This window comes from Sander lucioperca, chromosome 18 (genome assembly GCF_008315115.2).
Source record: "Sander lucioperca isolate FBNREF2018 chromosome 18, SLUC_FBN_1.2, whole genome shotgun sequence".
Taxonomy (NCBI): domain Eukaryota; kingdom Metazoa; phylum Chordata; class Actinopteri; order Perciformes; family Percidae; genus Sander; species Sander lucioperca.
Genome location: NC_050190.1, coordinates 17,573,712 through 17,601,709, shown reverse-complemented (window position 1 = coordinate 17,601,709; position 27,998 = coordinate 17,573,712). Strand labels below are relative to the sequence as shown.

At 39.8% G+C, this 27,998-nt stretch overlaps 2 protein-coding genes across 7 annotated transcripts in view; both read right to left on the bottom strand.

Annotated features, from left to right (window-relative positions):
* syt14a (synaptotagmin XIVa) overlaps positions 1–14,666 on the bottom strand; it is a 47,711-nt gene extending 33,045 nt beyond the window's left edge. For 2 of the 4 annotated variants that reach the window (XR_004895756.1, XM_031288647.2), the window contains exons 1-2: positions 13,392–13,577; positions 314–361 (exon numbers count right to left, since the gene is read on the bottom strand). Coding sequence is in view for 1 of the 4 variants with exons in the window: in XM_031288647.2 (XP_031144507.1) it covers positions 314–361; positions 13,392–13,494 (151 nt within the window). In the remaining 3 variants the exon portion in view is untranslated. Of the gene's footprint in view, positions 1–313; positions 362–13,391; positions 13,578–14,528 lie in introns of those variants that run through there. The other 2 variants (XR_004895757.1, XR_004895755.1) reach the window with 2 other exon arrangements.
* sdsl (serine dehydratase-like) lies at positions 84–27,115 on the bottom strand. 3 transcript variants are annotated; one of them, XR_004895759.1, is made up of 11 exons: positions 27,020–27,111; positions 26,942–26,963; positions 25,666–25,828; positions 25,448–25,484; positions 25,219–25,358; positions 24,010–24,098; positions 23,665–23,898; positions 23,440–23,570; positions 23,101–23,187; positions 22,247–22,434; positions 21,160–21,633 (listed from the first exon to the last, which is right to left on the bottom strand). XR_004895759.1 is itself a non-coding variant. In XM_035994835.1 (10 exons), the coding sequence occupies exons 2-9, from the start codon at positions 25,810–25,812 to the stop codon at positions 22,331–22,333; spliced, it is 969 nt and encodes a 322-aa protein (XP_035850728.1). In that variant the 5' UTR covers positions 25,813–25,828; positions 26,942–27,115; the 3' UTR covers positions 84–361; positions 22,325–22,330. The 3 variants fall into 3 exon arrangements, 1 of the variants encoding a protein (XP_035850728.1); XM_035994835.1 differs by lacking the exon at positions 21,160–21,633 and adding an exon at positions 84–361 and having other exon boundaries at positions 22,325–22,434; positions 26,942–27,115; XR_004895758.1 differs by having other exon boundaries at positions 26,942–27,115.
* Positions 27,116–27,998: the final 883 nt, after the last annotated feature.

Below are 27,998 nucleotides of genomic sequence, written 5' to 3'. Positions count from 1 at the left end.
CTCATTACTACCGAAGCTTCGAAGCTCAAAAAATGGTATTCGGACCAGCCCTAACAATTATTTAGGGTATAATTTTTAAGAAAAGTGTCATTACAAATGAAAAATTAGATTGTAAAATATTTTTATGCTCAAAGTATTTATTAATATGACAAGGCTCAAACAAGCATCGCAGTCCAACGACAGCGAAGGCAACACAGCACACAGTTGAACAAGGACGAGTGTCAACGGGGACAGTTCAACAGTGATAAATGCTGATGAGGAAGGTGGAGTGTGAGGTCAAAGGTCAACCTCCCAGAGTTCTGATCTGCCATACCTTTTCTGACGCAGATCAGCTCATGTACTCCACAGTTACGTTCGCCACCTGGAAAGACAATGCAGTTTCAATGAGCCACACTGTGATGGAAGAAACGAGAGACAGAACAAACATCATGGGAACACATTTGAATATGTTGGAACATTTAGACAAATTCCCAGAAAAGGACAAGAACAACACATATATAAGACACTGACAGAGACTGGATGGTAACAGTTCAATGTCGGTTTACAAGCTGCTCGAGTTTAAAATGCGCCGTTTAATCTAAGAAACACTACAGAGATTTATTCAAACAGCCTGTGCATGATGGCGCAGACTAAATGTATCTTTACATGGCACTGGCATTGGGTTTAATTGTATTTTCTTTCCTTCTTTCCTAATGGACAACAACTAGAAAGCTTTGAATGTCGACATACGGTCCCCAAATTATTTTGCCAGCACAATGACAGCTACTGCTTGATTTGTATTCTTCTGTGGACAAAGGCGCTTTACATGATTAAAGGCTGGTTTAGTTTTTATCCACAAATACTGTGATAAGCAGTTTCTATTCAGAGGCTTGAGTATGTGCTATGTGTTTTATGTGTAGGTGCTGCCTTTAGATCTTGTAAGCTGAAACACTTATTTACAGTAACAGTACCTGTCCTAATTAGGTGTAAATAACCTATTTGTGTCCTTTGTCTCACTTCTTACATCTCTCCCACCTCAAACCTTCAACTCTACTTTATTTAACTTCATTGATATAGCACTTTAAAATACAACACAGTTGTTCTAAATGTCTTTACATAAAACCCTCTTCTTGCTTAGAGAAAGGACCAGGGGAAAGACAAGCCATGGATCTTTTTCACAGCGGACATTTTGAATTGTCACAGTAGGAAAAGCACAGCTGAAATTGATAACATTAACGTTGGCTCAATTCCATCAAGTGCCCCAGTAAGCTATTTCAGTGAGTCAGCATGCACAATACCAGGACCTCTCCTAAGTGGAATGCAGCCATCATTAATGGTTTTGAATACACCTGTGCTTTCCCTACTATGACATGTCAACATGTCTGCTGTGAAAAAGGTCTATTAAAGGAATAGTTTAATATCTTCTTGCTGAACGTTAGATGAGAAGCCTAATATCACTCTCATATTTGTCTGTTAAATATGAAGCTTCAGCTAGCAGCCAGTTAGCTTAGCTTAGCTTAGCTTAGCACAAAGACTGGAATCGGGGAGAACAGCTCCTCCTGTTTGTTATTGTACAGCATCTCTGACATTTAGAAAACCCACAGTTTGGGTGGCAGCTGCAGGAGTATGATTGTCCATCATAGCATTAGGCTATCATGAGATACTGTAGATAGCTAGACACTATTATTCAGAGAGAGGACCTCTGCATAGAGCTCACCATGGTTTTCTCTGACAGGTTTCCAGACAGTGACTGTAATTCAGAACTATTACTCACACTTGTGAGGGCCTCACAGTCTCTGAGCTCGGCCTCTGGGATCTGCCTACAGGTTGAGATTTCAAATAGCTCTAGCTGCCTTCAACTATGACACTTGTAAGAGTTGCACAGCTCTGTACCAAATCTAAAGAAAGGCTGAAAGCAATAAGACTAATGGTGTCACGGTGGTGCAATGGTCAGAGACACATGGCATTTGCCTCATGTCATTTTTTATACCATGCTAACATTTGATGATTAATGACGTATCTAAAAAAGAATCAGTCATGTAGGGCTTAAGGAAAAGCTTTTTTTAACTGGGCTGTATGCAGAAACACAAATAGAGTCAATCTATTGTCTAATCTAGACAGAAAAACGTATAATTTAATTGGCAGCAGAAAACCCACAAACACATTAGAAGATCAGAAATGAAGAAAAAAAAACATCTACAAAAAAATTCTAACAAAACTAAAACATTATTAGTTTCTTTTTTTAAATTGCCTTAACCCACCCTGCTAAAAATAAACATACTCGGGCCCCTGGTAAGCTCACCTGGTAGAGCGGGCGCCCATCTATAGAGGTTTACTCCTCGACGGCAGCAGCCGTGGGTTCGACTCCGACCTGCGGCCCTTTGCTGCATGTCATTCCCCTTCTCTCTCCCCTTTCAAGTCTAAGCTGTCCTGTCAAAATAAAGGCCTAAAATGCCCCCCCAAAAATCTAAATAAATAAAAAATGAACATACTGCATTGTTCCTGGTCCAGCCTCCCATCTTGGAAAGGTCATGTCAAACACACAAATATAGCTCAGATTTGATACTGATGAAGAAGAGCAGGGTCTGTTGTCTTAGGTCAGTCTGAACCTTTCACAAAAGGCAGAAACAAGAAAACTAAAGCTGCAACAATTGATTAATTAATTATGTCGATCAACAAGATGCAACAAGTTTAATCATTTATTGTGAATATATATATACTGTATATATATATTTAGGCAAAAATGCCTTTCTGGGATAGTAAACAGAATATATTTGGGTTTTGGAAAATATATTCATTATTGAAAAACAATCGCAGCCCGCAGTTTTTTTATTTTCTATGAGTACAGGCCCTTTAAAAGTGCTTCCAGCTTTTAATAAAAAGACAGCGCCTACACATTACATCCCTGTGTTGTTCAACTTTTCTTGTCCAAATTTAATTTTCATTCAGCAGCTCAATATTTTTCATCTTTATAAAATTAGGCAGTCAATGCAAACCTCTTGGGTATCTGACTAGTGAAAACGAGTGACCAGGCTGCAGATATGGCACAAATCAATGTCTGTTTATTTTTTTTTTTTTTACTGTTAACAGTCTAAATCCTGTAACTCAAGTAAAGCCAATGACTCAACTAAGTTAAAAATGTTGCAGTTGTAAAAACATGTCTTGTTCTTAGTGACATATTTACCAGATTTTGTGGCATGTGTTAACATCTTCATTTAACTTAAAGTTATTAGTATCTTCACTACTACTGTTACAGTAGTCTATATCCTTGATGTTCTACTTCCGGGATTGCTCCGTTGCCGCCGGAAAATGCACCGGATTTCACTCATTTAGGCCGATCTGAGTCTAAGACTAAAACAACTTTTAAACGTACACATGTTCCACCAAAACAAGTTCCTTCCGAGCCTATTTTGCAGCGGCACCGCGGCTTTTCTCCGGTGCTTAGTACCGCCCAAGACAAGCCAGACTCTCCTCCAGCACGCTTTGGAGGAGGGTCTGGCAAAGCAAGACTACTGTTACAGTAACATAAATCTAAAAGCAGTGTTTACAGTAAGCATAGAGTACTAATAGCAAAACGGCATCATTTATTTCCCATGTATAGGAAAGTAACTTACTGTTGCTTGAACGCCTCAGTAAATATTCACAATTTGTTTAATAATGGCCACACAGGATGTAAATACAAACCTCGGTAAGACATAAAATAGTGTGTGGCTGATAGCCATGTTACAGCATGTAAACACAGCCATTGAAGGAAATTGAGCCTCTACATGACAAGACTGTCTGAAAATCTTTCCTGCACAACAAGGAGCCGAGTTGTTGCTGTTGTCCAGCAGATCGATACAGCAGCTGTGTGTGGGAGGAAGCTGCCTGTGCTCTTTCACTCACCACACACCGTATTTGTCAAAAATAACATTTTCTTGCATGTGCTCTTGAATACAGTACACAGTGCCGGTTGCTCATTTCACACCACAAGCAATCTCTCGTCCATCTTTTCAATATTTTGGGGATGAAAGTTCCATTAACCAGCACTCAAATTTTCTTACCAAAGGTGCCACATACTTACTTGCTAATGCCACGTAGACTGTCAAATAAGCAAATTAATGCATTAATGGGAAAAATTTGTGCTTTAACGTATTTGTCATTACCACATGGGGAAAAATGAATATGGACAGACTCTGGACAGAAAATATACTGATTAATATATAACATAGGCAACACGTTGTTGCAAAATCCAATCAACTCGCTCTTTGCATGGACTTCTTCTAAACATAGTAGGTAAGAGTCAGTGAATGTTTTTAATGTGCAGTGTTGTTCTTAAAGGGGAAATGGCGATTATTCGCCTCCCGTTCACTTCCATTCTATGCGTGGGAAGGGGCGAATAAAACATTCGCTTCCGGTGGCAAAGCAAATTCGCATCGCGTGGAGTTCAACTTCAGTGAACTTTGACCGAAGAAATCGCAGGCTCAACCAATAGCAAAGCAGTGTGTGGTTGAACTCGCTTGGCTGTGAGCCAAGATGGAAGAGACGTTGATTGTTGCTAACCAATAGCCGGTTTCACCTTGGCGGGCAATGGTCACTCACCTGCATTCACACACGTGTGACCGTGCCCCGAAGCCGGTGCATGCCCGTGCTCGTCTCATGGGATGGGCTGGACAGAGAGGAAGCTTTTTTTTTTTTTATTCTGCCTCACGCAGCTTTAATTGTCTTTTCCAATTATGACAATTATTAGACTTTGTGTCTACCTGTGGCAGTTTTGAGAGTACACTGAAAAGAGAGTGCTGGCTCTTAAAACCTTGTCAGTACATTGAGCGGTTCACGTGATCTCTTTTTGAGTCTGACAACAATCAATTCAAAGCACCTGTTGTGATCAATATGTGCAATTACTGAGTTCTTGTTTCTCACCCTCAGCTTCACCAAGTTTGTCTCACTTCTGCATGCTAAATCAAGGAGCCGCAGCCTTTCCTCATGCAGACATCTGGGGCCGGGCTGAAAACATTTTTAGGATTTGTCCCAGTTTCTTTAAGGAATCTCCTCTACCTGCCCCCTCTAATCAGGCTGCCGAGGCTAACACGTCTGGGTTAAGGAAAGAGGGATGGACTGAGAACGTGATACAGAAAGTTGGGCTGAACAAATTGACCTGACAGATATTTGGTTGTTTGAGGTCAGTGGAAAGAACAGGCTGCGAGAGAAAGGAACAAGGGAAAGAAACTTGTGGTGAAACTTGTGGTGCTGCCCCAATTAAGTTTCAAACAGTAAGTTGAAGATTTACTAGCTTTCCAACTTCTCAGGGAAATATCTGGCCCTATAAACTGCTGGTCCGGAGGAATGGGCAAAGGCATGACTTGCCCTACACTCACTCTGATTGTCTTACCCTGATATTCTTACTCTAACCTTAACCAATCTAACTCCACTCCTCATGCCTAAACCTAACCAACCCATTAACCAATCAGACGCGGGTCATGCCTTTGATGTCCCTCTGGGCCATCCATTCTAGCATGAACCCTCCACTATGTTCACCAGCTAGTTGCTTACTTTGCCAGTGTGCAGTTTGGTGCTGGGCAGGTAGCATATAGTAAGTTTAGGTTTTTTTCGCTAAAAACAGTTGCCTGCTGCGTCTGGAAACAAAGCTAATGAGAGACAGTAAAGTTGTGGGCTGTAAAACCAAAACAACGAGCTGAAAGTTGCTAAAACTAAAGTGGACTGCAGAATTGGGAGAGCATTCTCTGTGGGTTTGTCACCATGAGTAACCACTTTGACATTAAAGTCCCTCCACTCAAAAATGTGTTTTTCTTATGTTTATGTCCCCTAAAATGTCTGAACTTAACTATACTTAATTGTATCTGTCCAAAGTTTGCCACTAGAGAGGTGTTTTCACATTACTCTCCTGAAGGGGGAAATGTCTGTGCACTTCCCTGAAATTTGAGACTCAAACGTATCCTGGGCAAGCTTGATTAGGTAAAATCGCTAAACGGTAAGCCAATCACTGTCTTATACACAAAGCTCCGGCGCAGAGCGGACTGTCAGTACAGAGAGCAAAAACACGCTGTCAGCATAGCTGTTAGCCACTGCCAGTTACAAGCTAACAAGCTAACAAACAAAACATAAAAGATGCTAACTATATTTACCATTCTGATACATCTGCTAGTCCCTGATTTTAGTGCACAACAGACTCCTCATCTGAGTCTAGTCTCGCATTGCCAGACCTTCCTCCACAGCGCTGTGGAGGAGGATCTGGCTCGCCACACAGCATTCCGGGATTGGAGAAAAACGTGCTCTGGTTCATTGTCATTTCTTTAAACCAATCACAATTGTCTTGGGTGGCGCTAAGCGCCGCACAGAGCAACGGCGCCTCTGCAAAATAGCCTCGTTGTGTACGTTCAAAGGTTGTTTTACTCATGCAACAGAAAACTCAGATTGGACAGATAGTCTAGCTAGCTGTCTGGATTTACCCTGCAGAGATCTGAGGAGTAGTTAACCATAGTCCTCATAAATCGGCCGGAGTTTAAAATGCCAACACAAAGAAAGCGGAAGCAAACGCACATCCGGCCGAAATAAAAGACATCCGACGGAATTTTTGGCGGCACCTGAACAATGGGACATGTGGATATAGACTATCTGAGTCTGACTGACGGTGGGTTCAGACAGGATGCCGAAACTATATCGTTGCCCAACGGGCCCATTGGGGCTTCGCGAACCCAAGCTCCGTGACAGATTTTTTTTTTTACTTCTTATGTGGGAAAACCGTGTACAAAAAAAAAGTATGAATCATAACAGAGTATTTTTTATATTCTAAAAAACATTTTTATTAGTGGGACTTTAAATCTTGTCATTTGATCCATTGTTAAATATAAAATATAAATCAGTGTAGCTTTAAAATTAATAACTAAATAACTAAAAGCAGGCCTGCAGAAAGTATTTTATAACGGACTGGATTTAGAGAAGTAAGCTAGCTAAATGTGCAGTGGTCTACATGCTCATGAATAAAACAGAGACAAATGATCAGCTTGTGTTGCTTCTTCATGTCCTCTCAATAATGGCGATAATTGATTTGTGAGAAAATGTTCTTGTCAGTGGCCATTTACAAGAAAATCACTTAGTCTCTTTATTGAAACTGGCAGAGGGAAGGTTTGTGTTACATCAGGTTGTTCATAAAACGTGTTTGCGTTGTCATATTGAAAGGCAAGAAGGAGCGACTTCAGAATAACCTTCAGCTAAGCCAGTTAGCAAATGGAGGATACAGTACGTCGAAGATTATCTTACCTGACAGTCGGCTGTAAATTGAGAAAGCAGCAACAGCTTCCTCGCACTACAGCTGTATAACATATACTGAGGCACTGGGTTTTCTTGTGAGAAAACTGTGTGAAGTCACAGCCAACTATTGCTCTATATATTACCAGCACTCTCCATAGCCCTGGGCAATGGAAACACACTCTGACAAAGTAGTGCAGTTGACACCTTATTTATAGAACAGACAAAGCCACATATACCCAATTTAGAACCATAGTATTCATTTGACAATTACTGTGAAGTATTAATAATAGCTTGAGCCTGCAAATACACAACAATACAGAAGTAAAAAAACCCATGAGGAATATACATTTTAACTTTTTTCTTCAAGAAAATCTGTTATTCCCAAATCAAACTCAAACCTCAGTGGCAAATGCATCTTCCGCCTTTCTGTGTACTTTTCTACTGGGACTAATTCATCAATGTTACCAAACAAGCCTTGTATTATCAGTCACTCCCGCTCTAAGAAGGAAGAAATGACGTCTCTCTGTTTCTTGTGATTCTCCCAAATCGTGTAAAATGAAGAGCTGATCAATAAGTAAACTGCACAAAAAAATCCTTCACTTTGTCTCAACCTGACATCAAGCTCTGAGATGACAGAAACATCTAACATACAGCGGAAATGTTATTGATGATAAGTCAGTGCAGTGGATCTACAATCCATCCTACATACTGTAAAAACATCTTGCTCATCAAAACCTCAACAAATCAAACCTCTGAGGTCGTGAGCAGAAAAGTCCTGGGAACAATCCGCTGAGGAACATTAGCAAACATGCAGTTAAAGAAAAGAGTCTTGTTCAGACTGCCAGCATATTCATATTACTGTATATATTGGCATATCCATTGGCAGATTGTATCCTGATTGATTTGAAAGTCTGGACAGCAAAAAAAAACAAAAAAAAACCACATGAAATGCAAAATTGCAAAATTTGCAAATTGGATTCAAACCACATTTGGAGGTGGTTTCAAATGTGGTTCCAATTGGATTTCTACAGATGCGTCTCAGCCTGGACGCTCACTCGGACTGCGTCACTCGGAACGCGACACACATACATCAAATCCAGAGTGACGGACGTGCTGAGCAGAATACATGCTTCTACTAGCAGAGTGCTATGGAGGACAACATGGAGGAGATCAACAGTCAGAGAAGGAGTCTGCACCCTGACTTGACAGGGCGAATTTATGGACCCCATTTCTCATGCTACCGCGTTGGAAAGCCACATCACCAGCTACATAATTACCACAGCAACCCATGCAGATATGGATGGCAATGTCTGGACACAAAACTCCAATCTGATCACTTGCAAATATCAGTCTGTGCAGACAGTCCGTCCTAAAGATCTGATTCGAGAAACAAATTTGCCAAATCTTTGATTTGCCTTAAGTTTAAACGTAGCCTAAAACTGCACTGAAGAATGAGGTCTGTGTCCACAATTCAACGGGAGAACATGTATACAAGTCACAGAGTCTTATGTTCCTCTGTTGTATGGATAGACTTTTAGCATACAACATGCTACTAATCCTGTGGACCTTTTCCATACATGTAGCTCTTATCTCAATCTCTATCTTAAGTACATAAAATATATACATTATTACTAGTGCTTAATTTGTAAAGTGGGAGGTCCCGGAGCGCAGAGGGGGGGTGGATCCGGCGACTCAAAACGGGGGTTGGAGGTAACGGAAACAAAAAAAAAAAATTACACTGCCTACGTAGCTTCTCTGACTAAAAAACCTAAACAACGCTGTGTGTACATCAGGGCAGTGTTTATTTTAATTTCAGAACATGCACTGCATGGGTACGAAATGTAGGCTAATGTCTCCACATTCTTGAACGGTGGAAACGATTTTTGCTTGTTTGGGATCCGACTGGCCAGCGTATTTGAACAAGTTAAGCAAACTTTGTTGTCTTTTTGACATTTTCCCCCTGAGTGAAACTAACCGCAATCTCAACCAGCACAAGCGCATGTGTCACTTGAAGTGCCTCCCCTCCCTCCGTCCCTCTCCCCCCTCTGTCTTACCCTGAAAATTCACCTCAAAACGCATCGAAAATGCAAACACAAGATTTTTGTGGAACTTCAATGGGGAATAAAGAAAATAAACAAGACAGATAACAACATTGAACACTACACAAACAGTAATTTATTTTTTTCATTTAGGCGATTCATTTTTCTTAGTGACACAGGAGCTGCCGGATCCAATAACAAAGGTTCCGGATCCAACGTCGGAACATGTTCCGGCGTGTTCCGGCTCAAATTAAGCCCTGATTATTACCTCATTAATCGTAAAACTGTTAGCTGCATTATTTATTTATTTTTTTGCCATTTGGACCAACCCAACAAGTGGAAAATAATGCACTTTTGGCATATTTGTGCCTAAGTTGATATAGGTAACATATTAGCTAACAGTTGGCACTTTACACATTGAGCAGACATAGAACATTAACATTCATTTAGAGTCGTGCTTCTGGCCACCTGACAAATAAAAGCCTTGTCTTAGTCTTCACTAACTCCTGTTGGAAATATCTGTCCCGCTGCTTATCACTCCACTGTGTTCACAAGCAACTTTGTAAAGACTGGCAGCCTCCTCGCTGCCTTTTAAACTTGTGTAATACTGAAATGTTCTGGTTTGAGTTACGGCCCTTAGTTTCACTTTGAAAATAATATATTGCTCTATTCCAGATAAAATGTCTTATATCCCACATTAGCGCAAATGGTCCAAAGACATATTGGCTATTATTTCCTCTTTCTCGCTCACCAAAACAAACAGCCATGCCAGAGAGGAGGAGGGGAGAGCAGCTGAAAAATCAATGACAGGAAGCAACAGGGTTCATGAAAAACATGGTCTTAATGTTTCGAGAAAATGGTGTTTGTATTTCTGTCTAAACATATGTGATCTACCATATATTTCTTATTGGATGTAGCTCCACTGGTTGACAAAGGCACCAGAGGACAAACGACATGGCAGGCATTTCAGTAAGATTTGAAAGATACTGTCAAAATGTCAGCACAAAAGAGCTTTTCTGTTGATGAAAAGCTCTTTTCAAAACATAATAAACATAATATTTCCACAGCTAAACACCTCCTGCGCTGCCTACTCTGTACTTGGCTCCAGCTCAGGACTCAAGGCTTCATACACACCACACACATTGAGAATACAAAGCGCGTGAGTCGGGCTGTTTTCGATCTGCCGGCCAGAAAACCGGGCTTAACCAGGATATGTGAAATCCACTTGGGCCTGCAGTCGATCTGTCTACAGCTTGTCATAGGAGCTGATGCATGGAGCTCAGTCCCGGGGCTGAGCAGTGGAACCACAGACAATATACACCAGTCCTGGCCAGATCACATTTGTACAACAAAATCCTCCGTCTTTTTAGAGCTTTTATAAAAGTCAGTGAAAACATTTTTCCTTATTTAAATTTCTATTGCAGTCACTTAATTAACAAAAAAAGCTTTCATTTACACAAGCTTGACGAAGTCTCTCAGTGATCTTTTTACAGAGAGCCTGCTGTGTACTGTATATCCAATTAACCAGCTTAAGGAGCTCTGATATATTTGGTATTTAAGGCAGCACGCTTTGATAATAGCAGTTTTAAGATGATGATCCAGATATGAAGCACAACCTGAATTTGCAAAATAAACAGACTTAATCGCATGACTGATTGTTAATTAATAAAGTCTCTAAATAGCTGCCAAAAAAAAAAGCTATAATGTGTGAGTCACACTTGAGGTTGTTGACTAAAACTACAGTTAGAGTAAATGTTATAAAATGTAAAAGAAATAATTTAAATGCAATATTTGCAATACCATTTCACTTTCTTTTTTACACATTTTGGTCGGACAGATCAAACAACTTGACACTACTTAAGGCCCTGAGAAATTGCGATGACCATTTCTCCACTATTACTTTTCACATTGCATACACTCAATGAGTGATATGTAGTTGCAGCTGTATTCTGCCTTTGTATGTAATGGCTGTATAAATATTTCCATTATATTTATTTAGTGTCGGCACAGAAAACCTTTGCAGTTGTTCTTACATGTATGTACACATTAAATGAGATGACAAGTTAAATAATAGCACTTTTTAAAGAACATAATTACTTCCAAACACTGATTCATGCAGCAACAATAAAACATAAAATCTGAATTCATTCTTTGCTCTAACATGTCAGGCAGAAACAACTTGTTCCTGTTTTTTTGTGACACGTTATGATGTTCATCCAACCTTACATCACAAATACAGCCAAAAAGACAGCCTCCCACTGGAGTGGGCAGCCCGGCCTCTGGATGCTGTAGGTGTCAGTCTGCCCCACAGCGGCTGTATAAATCTCAGCGGAGCCAACTAGCTCTGGTGAAATATCGCTGACAGGGGCAGCTATAATCACGGCCTTTCAGGAAATGGCACTTTGCTGACTAATGTAGTCAGTGGGTGGGGTAGAATAAGCATCTAAAACATCTAAGTTGTGGCTGTCTGATGAACTGGAGGAGGTATGATTGTAGTGAGACTCCTGGAGATGAGGAAGGGTGAGATTTAGTAATGCAAGGGTGTGGAGCTGCCTCTTATGGTGTATCTCGTGAATTTATGACATGCTCCCGTTCATGCTAATTCTTCATGTGCTCGTCCCTAACATGAAGAAAAAAATACTTAATTATGCAACAATGCAAAAAAAGTGTATTATGCTAAGACAAAACTGAAAAGACTGGGACCAGATGTGTTTTTCATAACTTCCTCTAATGGTAAAATGTCAGATATAAGCAAAACTGTCCAATAAACAAAAAAAATAAAATAAAAAAACACAAAAATGCAACACTCTAAGCTATGATTCATATCAAATAAATCAAACTCTCTGTGTGACTGGCATTTATTTAAACATCAGATTCTTCAACATACACTTGATGAGTCTCATGCAAAACAATGTGTTTCTGAATGTCACAAGTGATATTAGCAAAGCCCGGAGGCCCGGGGCTGGTGGGTGGTCTAGTTGCCTACTTTACAGCAGGAACTGGATAAACCACATCACCGTGCTGGTTTCTGAACAAAAATGTCCTGTATTCCCTGTGGCCTACTATTTTTCCTCTTTTGCCAAAGACTGGTACGGACCTAAAATCATTACAGGTTTGGGGCGTCCTACTGGCCTAGTGGTTTAAATGCATAGTATGATTAGAGCATTCCCACTTGGATTCTAGCTGGGAAACTGTGTTGTGTCATTTTCCATAATATATCTTTCCCCTCATGTCTTGTCACCTCTCTACTGCCCATGTATAAAGGCAAAAAACACAGCCATAAAAAAAAAAAAAAAAAACGTCTACAGGTTTGAATGTATATTTGACATAATATTTCCCATACGTGGATATTTTTAAAACACAGCTTTATATTTTGATTGAAATACTCTCTATTAATACGAAACAGATCATTTATCATTGAGCTATGTGATGTCCTCTTTCCAGTGACATCAAAAGTACTGTATTCCACAGCTGCAAGCATTTAAAATATAAACAGATAAAATAAACACCAAAGCTACTTACAACCTGCAAAGTTATATAAGCAGATAAAGGTGTAATTTAAGCACTGTTCACTGTGCAGCCCAGAAACAGAAGCTAAAACCCAAGATGCTATACACAGAAAATATATTTATTATACAGTAATTATAAACTAAACGTAGTATTTTGATATCCCAAAGCTGAACCAGAGCTTTCAAAGAATACTGTCCTGGGCTAAAACTCCATCTGTGTGGGGTTTGCTCTCTTTAACCCAAGTTGTAAAGTACCAGCATGCAACGAGGCTACAAAACGACCAGCCGACTTCGACGAGAACCGAATGACAGCCAGAGTAGAAACACAACCAGCTATACAGTAGTTGGCTATAGCAGTTGAAATAGCGGAGCTGTCCTTTCAGCACCACCGTTAGAAACACCGTCTCATGTGTCTCTTTTACTACTCTCACACAGCAGAGGAAAAATCCGCTTCAAAGACATAAAAAAACAACTTAAACTGATTCCATCCAGTGCAAGCACCATTCTCTTGAAGTCATTCGCACTTTTTAGTTTAAAGAATTCAGCTATGACGTGTATTATTTCCAGCCGAAGTTAATTACGAGTAAAGGAGAGACGTTATTGGCCTACTTACCATCAATCGCCATGATGTTCTGTTTGGGCTTCGCTTCCACCAAAGCGAGCGGTGAAGAAGGGGGAGCGGCCCACTGCAAGGGTGAGGGTAGGGGGAGATTCATAGTGTGGTACAGTCCACCAGGCACCCGGGAGCAAACTGATTGTCTAAAACAAGCAATGTACAAATAAAAATATCTAACGTTAATTAATAAATTATTGCTAAGAAAAAACATGCTACACATTACTGGTTGATCAGCAAATGATTTATTTTAGGCGAGACAGACTGTTATCATCTTATACAGCAGCTAGCTAATAATGTAGTTTAGCCAATCCAAAAGTTAATTTTGTTCAGCTAAGATACATTAAAAACTATAATATATGCTAAATACTAGGTACTTATTAATAGCATCTAGCTAGTGTTAGCAAGATGCTAATGCAAACCACTGTAAGTTAGCTGAAGAAAAAGTTAGGTAAGATGCAATAGTAGCCTATGCCTATAAGTTGCTAATTAATCATAATATTGTAGCTTAGCTAACCCAAATCAATTTTTGTGATATCATTTAAAAACAAGGCATCTTCCTTTAGTGGAGTTTATCCGTATTATTATCCTTTATCCGGAGCATAATAATGTAAGTTAGTTTAGCTAACCCTGACGTTATTTTAGCTCAGCTAAGATACATATTTAAGCTGCATTAAATGCTAATACAACTCACTAAAAAAAAAAAAATTACTTTACAATACAAAAATACAACTTACTAATGATGCTATCTTGATGTAGCTAAATAGCCTACAGAAAACATAATTTAGGAAGGCTAACGTTAAGCTAACGTTACATTAGTAAACTATTAGATGCTAATATGCTTATTAGATGCAAATACAGCTTAATAATGTGGCTTAGTTTGCCTAAATCGACTTTTGTGATATATACTACATACTATATAGGCTACTAACGTTACTTGTTTTGAGCTTTAAGAAAATATCCAACTTAAAGCAACTTAATGCTCAAAACACCAACAATGGAGATCAGCCTTGCATTTCTGAAGTTTAATTTAGTATATTTTGTCTATAGCCTAAGTACTTGAGGGCAATTTTAAGCTCTTCAGCAGTGGTTCTCAGCCCTGCTTTTGTGACTCAGTGCTGCTGGTTCACCCACTACCTTAGTTGTTAATCATCCACTGATTGCTGCTGGCCGGAAAAGACACAAGCAGGGCTCATACAGGAAGACATCCATCATCACAGACCTTTTCTGGGAGTTTTTGAAAAGCATTCTGGGAGTCACAGGAAGTCACTAAGAGAAGTACAACAAAAACATAAATTGCAACACATCCTTACAGTGTAACTCCTGAAATGTTCTGATCAATATGATATCTAGGAATGAAGCATGCACTGGTGATTTGAATATTAAAGGTCAGGTATTAAATACAGCACTGGAATTAAATATTCTTAAAGCAGGCATTCAATATTCAGTGTTGTTTTCCATAGCAGCTGTGCATCCACCGGAGATGTATACAGTAAAAAAAAAAAAAAACACTAAAGTTGGAGAATATATTAAAATATTACTTGCTTTCTATTATACATCCAATCAAACAAGCTGCACAGCCCAATATGTTACTCCTACTTGAAAAAAAAGGTTAGTGCAGCCTCTGTGTAATGGTTTTTACCTTTGCCCTGCCTAAACCTGTCTTTTGCATTAATGATACAACACAAACACAATTTATAACCTGCATGTGTTGTCCTATAATTACTTTATTGCCTTCAGTACCCTGTATTTATTCTAATCTTATCTAAATTGCTCTGTTTTGCTGCCGTTACCCCATTTCCTGTTGAGGTTCATTAAACCTTCATTAATTTCTATTAAATCAAATTGCTATCTCTGTAAGTCAGTCAGACAAAAAACACTACTGCCTGCTTGTGTTCATTACTCAACTGAATGCTTAAAATGTAAATGTTAAAGTGTTTCTGTACATTATTTTAGCCCTCTGAAAACATGCAGCCGTTGCATTGTATTAATGTTTCTATGAACCTGTTTTTGCAATAGAACTGTAAAACCCATTAAGTTCTGCGGTTCAATTTACACTACCATGCCGTCATCAGGTTGCCATGGACACATAAGGCAGCTGCTGAGCTCTACCTTGTGATTCTCTGTCAAAAACATGGGCACGTTACCCAATCGAAGCATTTTGTAACACACCTTCTCTGTACCCTCACTCTATTGGGCCTCTAATTTTAGAATCCTCATTTTCCAGTCTAACAGAGCTACAGTATTTAGCAGGCTTTTAAAGATTGTGTACTTTGTGATAGACTGACACACATCTGAAAAAGCAGTCTAATAGAAGAGAGTGATGGCTCTTTTTCTTTCTTTTTTTTTTTCTTTTCTTCTTTTTTTTGTTCAATTTCTACACTCTTTACACTCACAACCAACTAGTTTCATCTCGCGACCCCTTGTAAGGGTCCTGACCCCCAGGCTAGAAACCAGCTCTCTAAAGCATCATGAGTTGCAGATTGAGAATTTGTGTTATTAAAGTAACAAAACGTTATTACAGTAACCCAAATATATTAAGTGAGCACATTTACACTAACTGGAAACAAATACAATGTCAAGTGTCCAAAAAAACAACTAAATAAATACAATATTCATCTATGATGTGCAAGGCCTGTTTGCGAGAGCACATACAGGGTTTCACCTACAGTGTGTAGTTTATCCAGATGTATTTGGAAACTGTTTTTTAAAAATATTAATAGTGACTCTGTCTTATCCAGATGTTGTGAGATGTGCCCAGGATGGAATAATTTGTCTCTCTTAAATTGAAGATATTATATCCAATTAGGGATTTTTGAACGGTCACTTTTTAAGGCAAAAACAAAAAAAAAAAACAGCACATTTGGAATACAGCGTGTTAGGAAAAGAGCCTGCTAGTTGAAAATTGTAAGACATGCACACAATTATGTGCACGTACACGTCCCTGTGCATTGATGTGTATGTTTCCATCTCTACCTCTTCATTCATTCTTGTTTACTTGGTCCTATTTTTAGCTGCAGCTTGGCTCAAATGCCCTCTGCTGGGCTCATCAAAGCAGCTCCTTCCTGTTGTCATAGAAAGAGGCTGGCACGTCCTTTAGCTTCTCTATCTGCAGGCTACCCAAATCTCTCTCACCAGGGGAGGGAGCACAGCTGTGGGTCAGGTAGATTTATCTAAACAGGTAGATCATTTAAATCAGGGGAGGACGTAAATAATGTAACTATTATTTAATCCTGCATTGTTAGAAGAGTTCATTTCTAATCTAATAAAATTGAAATACCTCCAGTTGCGTCCATTACATCAACACCTCCTATTTCGCCTTTAATCCATTCATCTCAGTGTTCTCCTGAATGGACCGTAAGGCAGTTCTGTCACAGTCGCACATGAGAGAGTAGCATTTACATTACAATCATGTTCACTCCATGTATGACCTTGTGGTGTGTGAACACCAATGGTCCTCCTGGGAATTACACAATTCAATCAGCCTATTGCTGCTGGTGCTGCTGGGAAAATTGGTTATTCAGAGGAGCCACACATTGTGACTGAAAGGTGTTTCATAAGTGAAATTTACTGACTTATATCACCCGTTTTGCATTAAATGCCAAGCAATGGTGTTTATTGCTTAGCAACAAGCACCTTAGAATATAAGTAATGCTTTTAAAATGTTGTAAATGTCAAATGAAGGCCATAATGTACTCTGGGCTGTGTTACGAACAGGATGTACAAAGCTTTAAGGACACCTTCCTTTTTGTACAATGTCTCTGTATCTCCTCTATGCTATTGGTATGGATTTGATAGGGAGAACTAGTGAGTGATAATTGATTTTAAGCGCTTTAATATTTTAATGAGGACTACAAGACAAACACCTCCAGTGCACAATGATTGGTTCAGCAGAAACACTGGAGGTCAGAAGGTTGTATTTCTGCCCCCGTTAACAAACAAGAAAAGTGTTGTATCCTACAGAATTATAAGATGTCTATCCTGTAAAAATCTCGGGAAAACAACACCAGTAATTCAACTGTGGCTGTTATCTCTAAGCATCATTCAGTAACTGCAATAAAAAGTCAAAGTGATGCAGCGGCAGAATGTTTATCTTTTGTTTAGTTGTATTTGGCATTATAAAGGAAGAGGAAATAAAACCACACACAACTACAACAATGTCAAATATAATACAATAAAGTCTGACTGAAGACTTATTTCCATTGAGGTCCTTAAAGGTCCCATGGCATGAAAATTTCACTTTATGAGTTTTTTTTAACATTAATATGAGTTCCCCCAGCCTGCCTATGGTCCCCCAGTGGCTAGAAATGGCGATAGGTGTAAACCGAGCCCTGGGTATCCTGCTCTGCCTTTGAGAAAATGAAAGCTCAGATGGGCCGATCTGGAATCTTCCCTTTATGACATCATAAGGAGAAAGGTTACCTCCCCTTTCTCTGCTTTGCCCGCCCAGAGAATTTGGCCCGCCCATGAGAAAGAGAGAGACATCATGGCTTGCAAACCAAGCCCCCAGGAAGAGCGCCGAGTCTAAAAGCCACCATGGGCTTAGCGGATAACGGTGGTACTGCACCCCATGGCCCAGAAAGACTTTTCACATAGACTTTGCATGGCGAAAGAAACGTCTATATTTCAGCAGATAATTTGTTTCTGGGTATATCAACTTACCAGCCCGAACACTGAAAGGGTCCTTGTTTAAAACGTTACGTTTTTAAAATTTTTAACATTCACTAGAAGCAAATCCAGAATTATTAAATTTGGCATGATGAACGCGCATAGTGGACGCGAGTAGAGCCGCGGGACTGCGCCCGCCCGCTCACATGACTGTTCTCCCGAGCTCATGTAGCTAGCTGTAATAATGGATATAGCTAATGGTTGTAATTCACCATGTGTTCTATTAATACGTCCATGGTATTATCTTATGAAGTCATGATACATCCCAGGGATGTATTATGTAGCTGCTGTAAAGCCTGTTAGCTACGTGGATGTAACGTCATTAGCGTTTCCCAAACTGGCGGGCTATCGGCTAGCTAGCTAGTTGCTAACATCAGGGGTAGCTAGCATGGCTGTATTAAGATCTATACATAGCTAGCTATATGCCTACTACATAACGTTACTACAGACATAGTGATTACATCGCCTTGGTTCTCTCTTATGATACATCCGAGGGCTGTATGCTGTAAAGCTTGTAACGTGGATGAGAGCTGAAGCCATGGATGAGCTCTGTTCACGAAACTGCAGGCCAACAGCTAGCTAGCGCTAGTTAGTAGGTAGCTAGCTAGTAGCACAACATAATTATTAAATCTCCTTGGTTGTCTAGCTAAATACATCTATCGTTTATTTAGCTAAGCATGTAAACGATCGGGAACAACGAAAACAATGTTTAACGTTAGTGAATATTTTAGACAATGAAAATGGCGAGTTCATGAGTTCGCCACTTGTAAGAGACACGACAGAGAAGCTCATGAACGTGCATGTTGCTACCGGTTGCTACGACAACGCAAACAAATTGTTGCTAGTGCGCATGCCCATCGTGAGCCAACCAGCGTTATGGGCCAACCAGCGTTATGGGCCAACAATGCGGAAGAGCCGAGCTCCATGTTTGCTTTATGCGCTTTTGAGCACTCTCATTGGAACGTACGGGGCTTCCTGCCGAACACTGTATCCAGTTCTCTTTATACATCCATGTTGCAAACAAGCAAAGTGGCAGTTGGTCAAGGCCACACCCCCACCCTCCACCTTGCCCCCCCTCTCTCCTCCTCAATAGCATTTAAAGCTACAGACACAGAAATGGAACATACTAAGGAAAGCTCATTGTGGGACTGGCTCTAGTGGCTGTAATTCTGCACCAAGGCTGAAGTTCGGGAAAGAGACTTCATATACAGTATTAGGGGACCACTAAGGTCCATATAAAAGCATCCAAAAAGCAGCATGTCATTGGACCTTTAAAGTAAAGATAGAAAATATGCAGCAATAAGCAAATATGCAGGATTAATAGGATCTTAGTGTTGAGGTAACTCAAACCAATCTGCCTTATATTCCCTTTTTCTGATTAAATCACATTTAAGTCAGAAAAAAAAGAAAAGAAATTTGGCTTACATTTTTTTTTTTAATATCATATAACTAAAAATGCAAATACAATCTATCATGATTTTACTGAATGGGTATAAAGATGAAGTCCTCATATGATTGACATGGATATGATGAAGTGGACCTTGAGTTAAGCATTCAAAATGATGAGTATACCAGTGCAAATACCAGTGACAACGTTTACATTAATTATCTTTATTCAAATGTGTTATTAACAGATCAGATCAGTCTTTAGTGTCATTAAATGGATGATTACGTTAGAATAAAGTCAATTTTCTGCTAGTGCTCTTTGTGAACCTGATATCTTATGCAACTGTCTGAGAGTTAAAAAAAAGCAAAGACTCAACAGGCTGTTATATGCAACACTTTCCACTGATTTCTCTGACGCAGGCTGAAAAGTGAAGAGCTGTTTCCACAGTAATAACTTCCTACACATAACACAAATTGACTGAACTACTAAATTTAATGTGTGGGTGAAAATGACACGAACAGTCCAAGGCTGCACATGTATCCACATGCACAAATATTTCGATGAAGGGTAATATGTAGTAATGCCTCAGACCGTCGGTGCTGAAGTACAATTAATTTATGATTAAATCACATCAACAAATATCTGTTTGATGCAGAATCATCATCAGGTTTTCTGTATCAGACTGTGACTGTGGATGGCCAGTGTATAGCATAGTGAACTGACACCACCATGTGGTAAAACCTAGTAATTGAATTCTGACAGTTCAGTGAGCTGAGCATAATTAAAAACCCATTCACATGTAATAACTCACTCAATTATTTATAACTGAAGAAATGTGGATTTTCGAAGGAACTTCATTGCATTTTTATATTGTACGCGACTTAAAAAGTACACTGCAATATAAGAAGAACCACTCATTTCCCTAATTACCAACATTGCAAACCACAAATATGCTTCTAAATTAGATGATACATTTCTGTAGTTCTTGTACTTTTTTATTCATTCATCCATCCATCCAGTTCTTTTAGCTGTTGTAGCCTGTTGTAGCCCAACATTGGCCAAGCAAATAGACATACATGTATTGCTATACACCCATACACACACACATTCTCGCTCTCAACTCAGGTTGTTAATATAATAATACGGCCGCTTAGTCACCTTTTTTGTTAAGATTATTTTTTGGGGCATTTTAGGCCGTTCATTCCACAGGAGAGATGAAGACATGAAAGGGGAGAGAGAAGGGGAATGACATGCAGCAAAAGGCCGCAGGTCGGAGTCGAAACCCACGGCCGCTGCGTTGAGGAGTAATCCTTTATATATGTGCGCCTGCTCTACCAACTGAGCTAACCCGGCCACAGGCGTCACCTTTTTCAACGCTCTGGAAACCAATTTGGCGTCATTTTTCAACATGCAAGGCAGGGTTAGTTAGGCTTAAGTCTCATTTATGGTTCTGCCGAGGCTCCACGCAGAGCTTTCGCCGTAGCCTACGTAACATGCCTGAAGTTTATACTTGTGCGTTGGTGTGTGCGTCGATCTCTTTAAGAGAATAGCAAGGCCCGGCATGTGTGTATATGCGTGGGGAGTGTGTGGTAGAGCGAGTGAGAGAGTGACGGTGATTAGCTTCGGAGCGAGTACCGACTATAGAGGCAGAGTGAGAGAAACAAAGTGCCCCCCCACCTGTGCTTTCTGACCACAGTCGGAAATCTGTAGCAGGGAAAGTTCACCCTCTCCTTGATTTCATGTCGTTTATGGAGAAGGAGAACCCGGAAATGAGTAGGGGGAAATCCAACACTACCAAGCTGTGAGGTGTAGTTAAAGTTTTTGAGAGGTGCACGTCAGGCAACAATACTACTAGGTTTAGTAAAAGACTATGGTTTGACTTAAAAGTGTATTTGCTGCGTAACTTACATGCGTGACGTTAGATAAGTTTGTTACCTATGTACCGTAACTTACGTAGGTATGTGATGTTAGTTAAAATAAGTTAATGTTAACTTTTGGATTCACATGGGAAACAAACAGCGATCTTCTGGGTGAAAGTCCTTTGTTTCTTTGCCACATCCATCCATCCCGACTTCCTCCCCATGCGGACTTCGCCGCTCTTAATACTACGATGCGGTCGAGCAGCTGCAAGACTGCCTCATACAGATTCAACGGGTGCCTTGTGCGTCAGTATCAGATGCTGAGGGCAACTGAAATAAACCTGTTTGAGTCGTGACTCACTCGGATCTTTCACCCGTGTCTTTAAATTAACCCATGAGTCGCGAGTCTCTAGTATCATTAACTCGGATCAGTTGAGTCCTACTACAATTCCATCTAAAATGATAACAGCGCCACACACAAACCTCTTGCAACATTAGCTACTACTAGTCCTAGCCATCTTAGCTGCCAAAAGCTTTATAACTTACAATTTCGTAGGCAACCACAACTCCACAAGTCAACTCAAGCGACTGAGTGAGCAGACAGTCCGAGATTAGGAACTTCCCGCAGAGCGGGAAAAACATATCAAAATTAGGTCGGTCGATTTAAAAAAAATTATTATAATTATTTATTCACTGCAGGCATTTCTCCATTCCTGTTTCTATGTCTACGTTGAAAGCCTATATATCAGATCTGAAATAGTGAGTCTGCACCGAGTAAATCCACAGAATTTCCTACTACGTTAGTGGTTAGAGACAATGAGCTAGGAGTTTCCTTGGCGATTTAGCAATACTGACTCAAGTGACTCGCACAACCCGGGTCAGTTTAGTGAGTGACTCAGAATAACCCAAATACTTAAAAGGAATCGAGTTTGCCAGGCCTACACTGAAAAAGCTGCTGTATTTGAAGTTGAGTTAGGAGTGAGAACGGGTTGCCCATACACACACATTTGCATACATACAGTACTTTAAGTCTGCAGTTTGTGTTTGAGGTTGGTCAGTTGCTCCATGTCGACGCTGCTGCCACCGCACACGATCACCAGCAGGGGGCCCAAGAGAGTCGGCAGCAGACCTAAAAAAAGAGTAGCGCAACAAAACCGATCATCTTTTCCAGAGGTTTCCCTTCATTAGAAATTAATCACTATATAGATTAAATAATAATCAGGGACCAAAATTAGCACCATCTACTAGCCAAATGCTGGTAAAATATATGCAAGTGGCTGGTAGATTTGCTTCACTCACCAGCCAAAAAACAATGGTAATCTATTGAGTGGCTGGTAACATTTGAACATTCACTAGTCATTTGCCTGGTGGACAAAAAAGTTAATTTTGGACCCTGATAATAATTATTGTTGTTAAACATATTCTACCAACATGGCTGTAGTCTGAAAAGGTCCTATGATGTATGCATGCATAAGAAAAAGAACCACGAGAAAATATAGACCATTAAATGTGGCCACAAGACACACAAACACGGTTTCGCTGTTGTATCAACAGAAGAGTTGTAACTAGAGAGGAACTAATAAGGAGATTTAGTACACGCACACACACAGACACATGCACGCACACGCACACACACACACCAGAAGCATGGTAGTAAAAGAATGTACGAAGTGCATTGACAGAAAAAGCAAAATCAGTATACTCAGAAGACAATATAACAACAGAAAGCCAAGCTAAAAAATAAAAGACGATAAGAGCAATACAAAAAAATTAAAAATAAAAGATGAGTAGTTACCTTCATCCTGTAATCTGCGTATAAGTCCGCTGTAGACAGCTGCTAGTGCTGCTCCGCACGCCATCTCCACCAACACACGCTCCTCATCTACAAGATCACACACACACACACACACACACACACACACACACACACACACACACACACTAAAATGAAGGCAAAGCCAACATGAAGCAAAGTTCATTGTAGAGGCTTATGTTACCAATTAAAATGAAAAGTTAAGGATTGTTCATTTTCTTAGATATTTGGGCTGTTCGCAAGTCATTACTAGCCAAAAGAACATTAAAACGCATGTTCAAGCAAACACACACACACACACACACGCACACACACACTAACCCAGGAATGTTTGGACAGCATGCAGAGCCTGCTGGTCAGTCACAAGTTCAGAAATGATTGTAAGCTCGTTGCATTGGCTGTATTCAAAAGCTTTCTTGCAAACTGTCTTTGCTCCGAGACATTTTGCCTCGCTGTGGAAAAACAGGTGAGGATGAAGTTAGTTTGGTTGCATTCCAAAAAAAATCTTAACTGCAGAAAATATTTGAACTCCCTTAAACCTCTAACCTGGTGATGTCATCCAGGGTGACCAACCTCCCCGCCTTAACCGCAGCGTTAAAACAGTGGGCCCCCACTGTCTCCATTGCAACGATGGGTACATCTGTCCAGCCTACATCCTTCAGGCCCTGGATGACACCACAGAGGAGCCCTCCTCCGCCCACAGACAGCAGCACAGCTCCAGGCTTCACACCGGGGCCCAGAGAGGCTGCGACCTCAGTGATCATACTGCCGTGGCCCTGCCTGGGTGTGTGGTGTGAGCAGGGGAAAGTTTTGACTGTAATTAATGTGATATTGCAGAGTTTTATAGTTCATTCATTAACACTGTGTTGCAGGAAACTTTTGAGTTTCTACCAGAGCAGGGGGTGATCGAATGGAGGAACATAGGTGAGTCCTTCAGTCTCTGCCAGTCTGAGAGCCTCTGCATTGGCATCATCCCAAACCTAAGAGGAAGATTTTACTTACTTCTTCTAAATGTTTGTTTTTGCTCTAAAGAGTAAACACAATTGCCAATTTCCTGTTTAAACAACCATCATCAGATCGAAACCAATGTCCAGTGGTGGAATGTAACCAAGTGCATTTACTAAAGTACTGCACTCAAGTACAAATTTGAGGTACTTTTACTTAAGTCTTTTCTTTTCATGCCACTTTCTACTTCACTACATTTCAGAGAGAAATATTGTACTTTTTACTCCACTACATTAATCTGACAGCTTAAGTTACTAGTTACTTTACAATTTAAGATTTTCCACACAAAACACATTATAAAATATGATGTTTTATTGTAAATTAAACTAAAACATTATAACGGCCTACAAGTCCATCTGTAATGATTAGCCGATTAAACATATAGTCAATTGACAGAACTGTTTTGATCGTTTCCAGTTTAAAAAATGTGAGGATTTTTCTGCATTGAGTATTTTTACTTTAAATAATAAAGGTACATTTTCCTAGCCTGACAAGCCAGACCCACATCAAGATGTTTGGTCTGGGAACTCACCATTGGCAGGGCTCAATCCGAGGGGCGGGATAAACGGTTGTCTTTCAAATTCCCTCTGCACGCAATAGGATAGCGCTACAACCAACCAGAGCAACGAAGAAGGTGACGTAGTCCGAGCTAGTTCAGTGCCGTTCTTTGTTCTTTTCTCAAAGAAAAGCTTAACGAACAAGTCTTCCAGAGTCGCGGCCAAAGCCGATTCGGAAGACCGCTGTTCGCCAGCAGCAGCAGCCATCGTCTTTGTTTTCAAGTGGCAGGGAATTCACGCAGAACCGTCGTAACTCTGCCGTCATTATGTTAAGCCCGCCCACCGACTCTATACACGATGTGATTGGCCCGGCTAAAGTTTGGCTTGGCTGCCGATAGGGTGCGTCTAGATTTCTAGGCTAACATTTTCCTAATAATACTTACACATTTTCAATGCAGGACTTTTACTTGTAACAGAGTATTTTTACAGTGTGATATTAGTACTTTTACTTACAGTTAGTAAAGGATCTGAATAATTCTTCCACCACTGCCAATGTCTGCCACAAGATCACTTGCATATATTTAATATTATGCTTTACCTTGCCTGTAATCTTGACAGTAGCACCCTGATCCTGGAGTCTCTGAACGACCAGCTGAGGAGACGAGGAGGGAACTACGATGGTGGCCGGTACACCCATTTTTCTGGCTGCGTAGGCTGCAGCCATGCCTGCATTACCACCTATAAAAATGCCTGTATGTTACGTTACAGTGACCAAATTGATAATGTATTGTGCTTACTAGAATGCTGTGTCACAGCAGAAATGTCACCTGAAGCGCAGACAACCCCTTTGGACTGTCTGACCATCTGCAGAAGGGAGAAATGAAATGTAAAAGGGCAAGTTAGTGTTTTTTTTTTTTTACCAAACAAATGTTGTATGCTTAGTTGAGATCTACACCACAATCAGTCAACATTGGCCTTTAATTCAAATGACACATCAGATCAGTCAGTGTGTGATCTGATGGAGGTGAAGTTGGAGAGCTCTTACCTGCTGGCAGAGGTGTCCGATGCCGCGGATCTTGAAGGAACCGGAGGGCTGTGAATTCTCCATCTTCAGATACACAGTGGTTCCCACGAGTTTGGACATGCCGACGCTCTCCAGCAGCGGTGTGTTCAGGTGGAAATGGTTTGCCATGGTGCACCTAATTTTACTAAAATGCCAAACAATGGGTAAAGACGAGTACAAATTTGAGTGTGATGACGACTGAGTAAACGCCATCCACTGATGAGGACTGTGAAATGCGGTCGAAAGCTCCAGAAAAGAAAATCTACTGAGTGGAACTTGATTTTTTTAGTTCAAAGTAGAAAGTTAGTTAACAGCCAGCAGTATGTCAATCTGTCTTTCAAGAGAAGTAGGATATTTTCAGCAAAGTGGTTTGGGGATTAGCAGGAGTCAGCAGGTGGTTGACAGGAAAATACTTTACTACAGATTTTTTTATATTAATAGGTGTCAAACTGACATTTCTTGTCATATTGTGTGCCATGCAGGGCCCGTGCTGCCTTCATGAGCAGCCAAAAACAGAGCAGTAGCAGTAATAGTTGAATGGCATGTACACATGAACATGGAAAAGCAGGGAAATCGTAGTTTTACACATTTTGTAGATCAATGAAGCAGTAGCGACACATAATTGAAGAAAGCTAAAGTTAAGCAGAGATGAGCAACGTTGTTTGTTGTTGTTCAATAGAACACTATTTTCTGATTAAATACCAAAAACAACAGAAGTCCCACCATTATGTGCAGCTTGACAATTTCTGTAGGCTATAAAATAGCTCCAGTTAACTGTTCAAAGTAAAAATTGGGAATAATCCTGAGTAACTGGGGCATTGTTTATAGAAAAACGCATCTTTTTTCATTCCACCTTGGTTTTAGATTGGCAGCAGACAAGCAACCCAAACCATTTACATGGCTTGATACCATTATGTATATATTTTTTTATTTTCATTAATTTATTTATTTAGCTATTTATTGTCTTAAGAGGTAATTCATCTATTAAGTTCAAAATGTACGTTTTATGTAGCATATTTTGTGTGTCTCGAGTTTCCTCCACACAGTGACTTTGTCCTGAAACGTACGAAAGCTAACATTAGCTGGTTGAACAAGAATGATTGTGTGACGCAGGAAATCCTTATGAATACAAAAAGTTACGTGCCGTACAGTACAGAAATGTAACGTAATGTAAACCAATTTAATGACGTGATGTTACTAACTTGTACTGTACGTCTTTACATAACAGCGTATTTTAAGATATTAAATGTTGACTTACGTTTGGATAAAACGTCTGGTTGAACGAGCCTCTGACCTTTGAATAAAGTGTTTAATTGTATGCAAAGTGTATCATACTTTCAGTGCACGGTACATTATGCTATATAAAGTAGCTAGCACGTTGCAGAAGACTGCCTCCAGTAGCAAAAGCAGCGTCAAACCGCGTCAATCCTAAACCAACAAAACTCTACTACTTCCGGTTGCTACTTCAAAATAAACTGCCACTTTATGCCATAGATATACATAATAAAGGCCTTTATTATGTATATCTATGCTTTATGCACTTGATTCACTTTTTCAGTAATTATAGTAATAAAGCAAACAACAATAGTAATCTGCAATATTTTTTACATCATATTGTATCTAGTGTACACAGCAATATTCTTTAAAAGTACATTTTGACCGGTAGTTTGCCATGATTACTAACATAAGCATGTAGCCTAGTAACGTTACTCCTGATTTTAAGTTTTGTCTATTTTTTCTTGCCTCCTACATAAGGCAATATTTAGTAAACAATCAGTATAATACTAGGGCTGTCCTCGACTAAAGAAATTCTTAGTCGACTAACACTTATATGATTTTGTCGATTAATCGATTAGTTGATGTAATCGACAGAGCTGTGCTCTTTGAGAGGTGATTAAGACTAGAAAAGCACAATATAAATGTAGTTAATGAACCATCTGTAAAACTGAGTTTCTCCACAATTAATCCTGCAAAAGCATCACTTTAAATCTTGTGCTTACCAGAAATGTGCTCATAAGTTTCTTGGAAATGAGTAATTAAGCATGAATAAGCATAAAAAATGACTCATCAACTAAAGAAATCTTAGTCGACTAAGACCAAAACGACCGATTAGTCGACTAATCGACTAAGAGGTGGCAGCCCTATATAATACAATATTGACTGTTCGACAATTTAAATAAATTTATAAAAAAGAAAGAAAACAGGAGGACAAAATGAGCAGAAACCATTACACACATATATTACACACATATATATATGTGTGTGTGTCACACACACACACACACAATCCTGAGTGAGTGAGCCAGCGCTTGTTC

Excerpts from the sequence above, each read along its gene's own strand:
- sdsl (XM_035994835.1), bottom strand. The coding sequence starts at position 25,812 with ATGGCAAACCATTTCCACCTGAACACACCGCTGCTGGAGAGCGTCGGC. Across the intron at positions 25,485-25,665 it reads TCGGACACCTCTGCCAGCAG|ATGGTCAGACAGTCCAAAGG; the intron begins GTAAGAGCTCTC and ends TCCCTTCTGCAG. Across the intron at positions 25,359-25,447 it reads AGGGGTTGTCTGCGCTTCAG|GTGGTAATGCAGGCATGGCT; the intron begins GTGACATTTCTG and ends GCATTTTTATAG.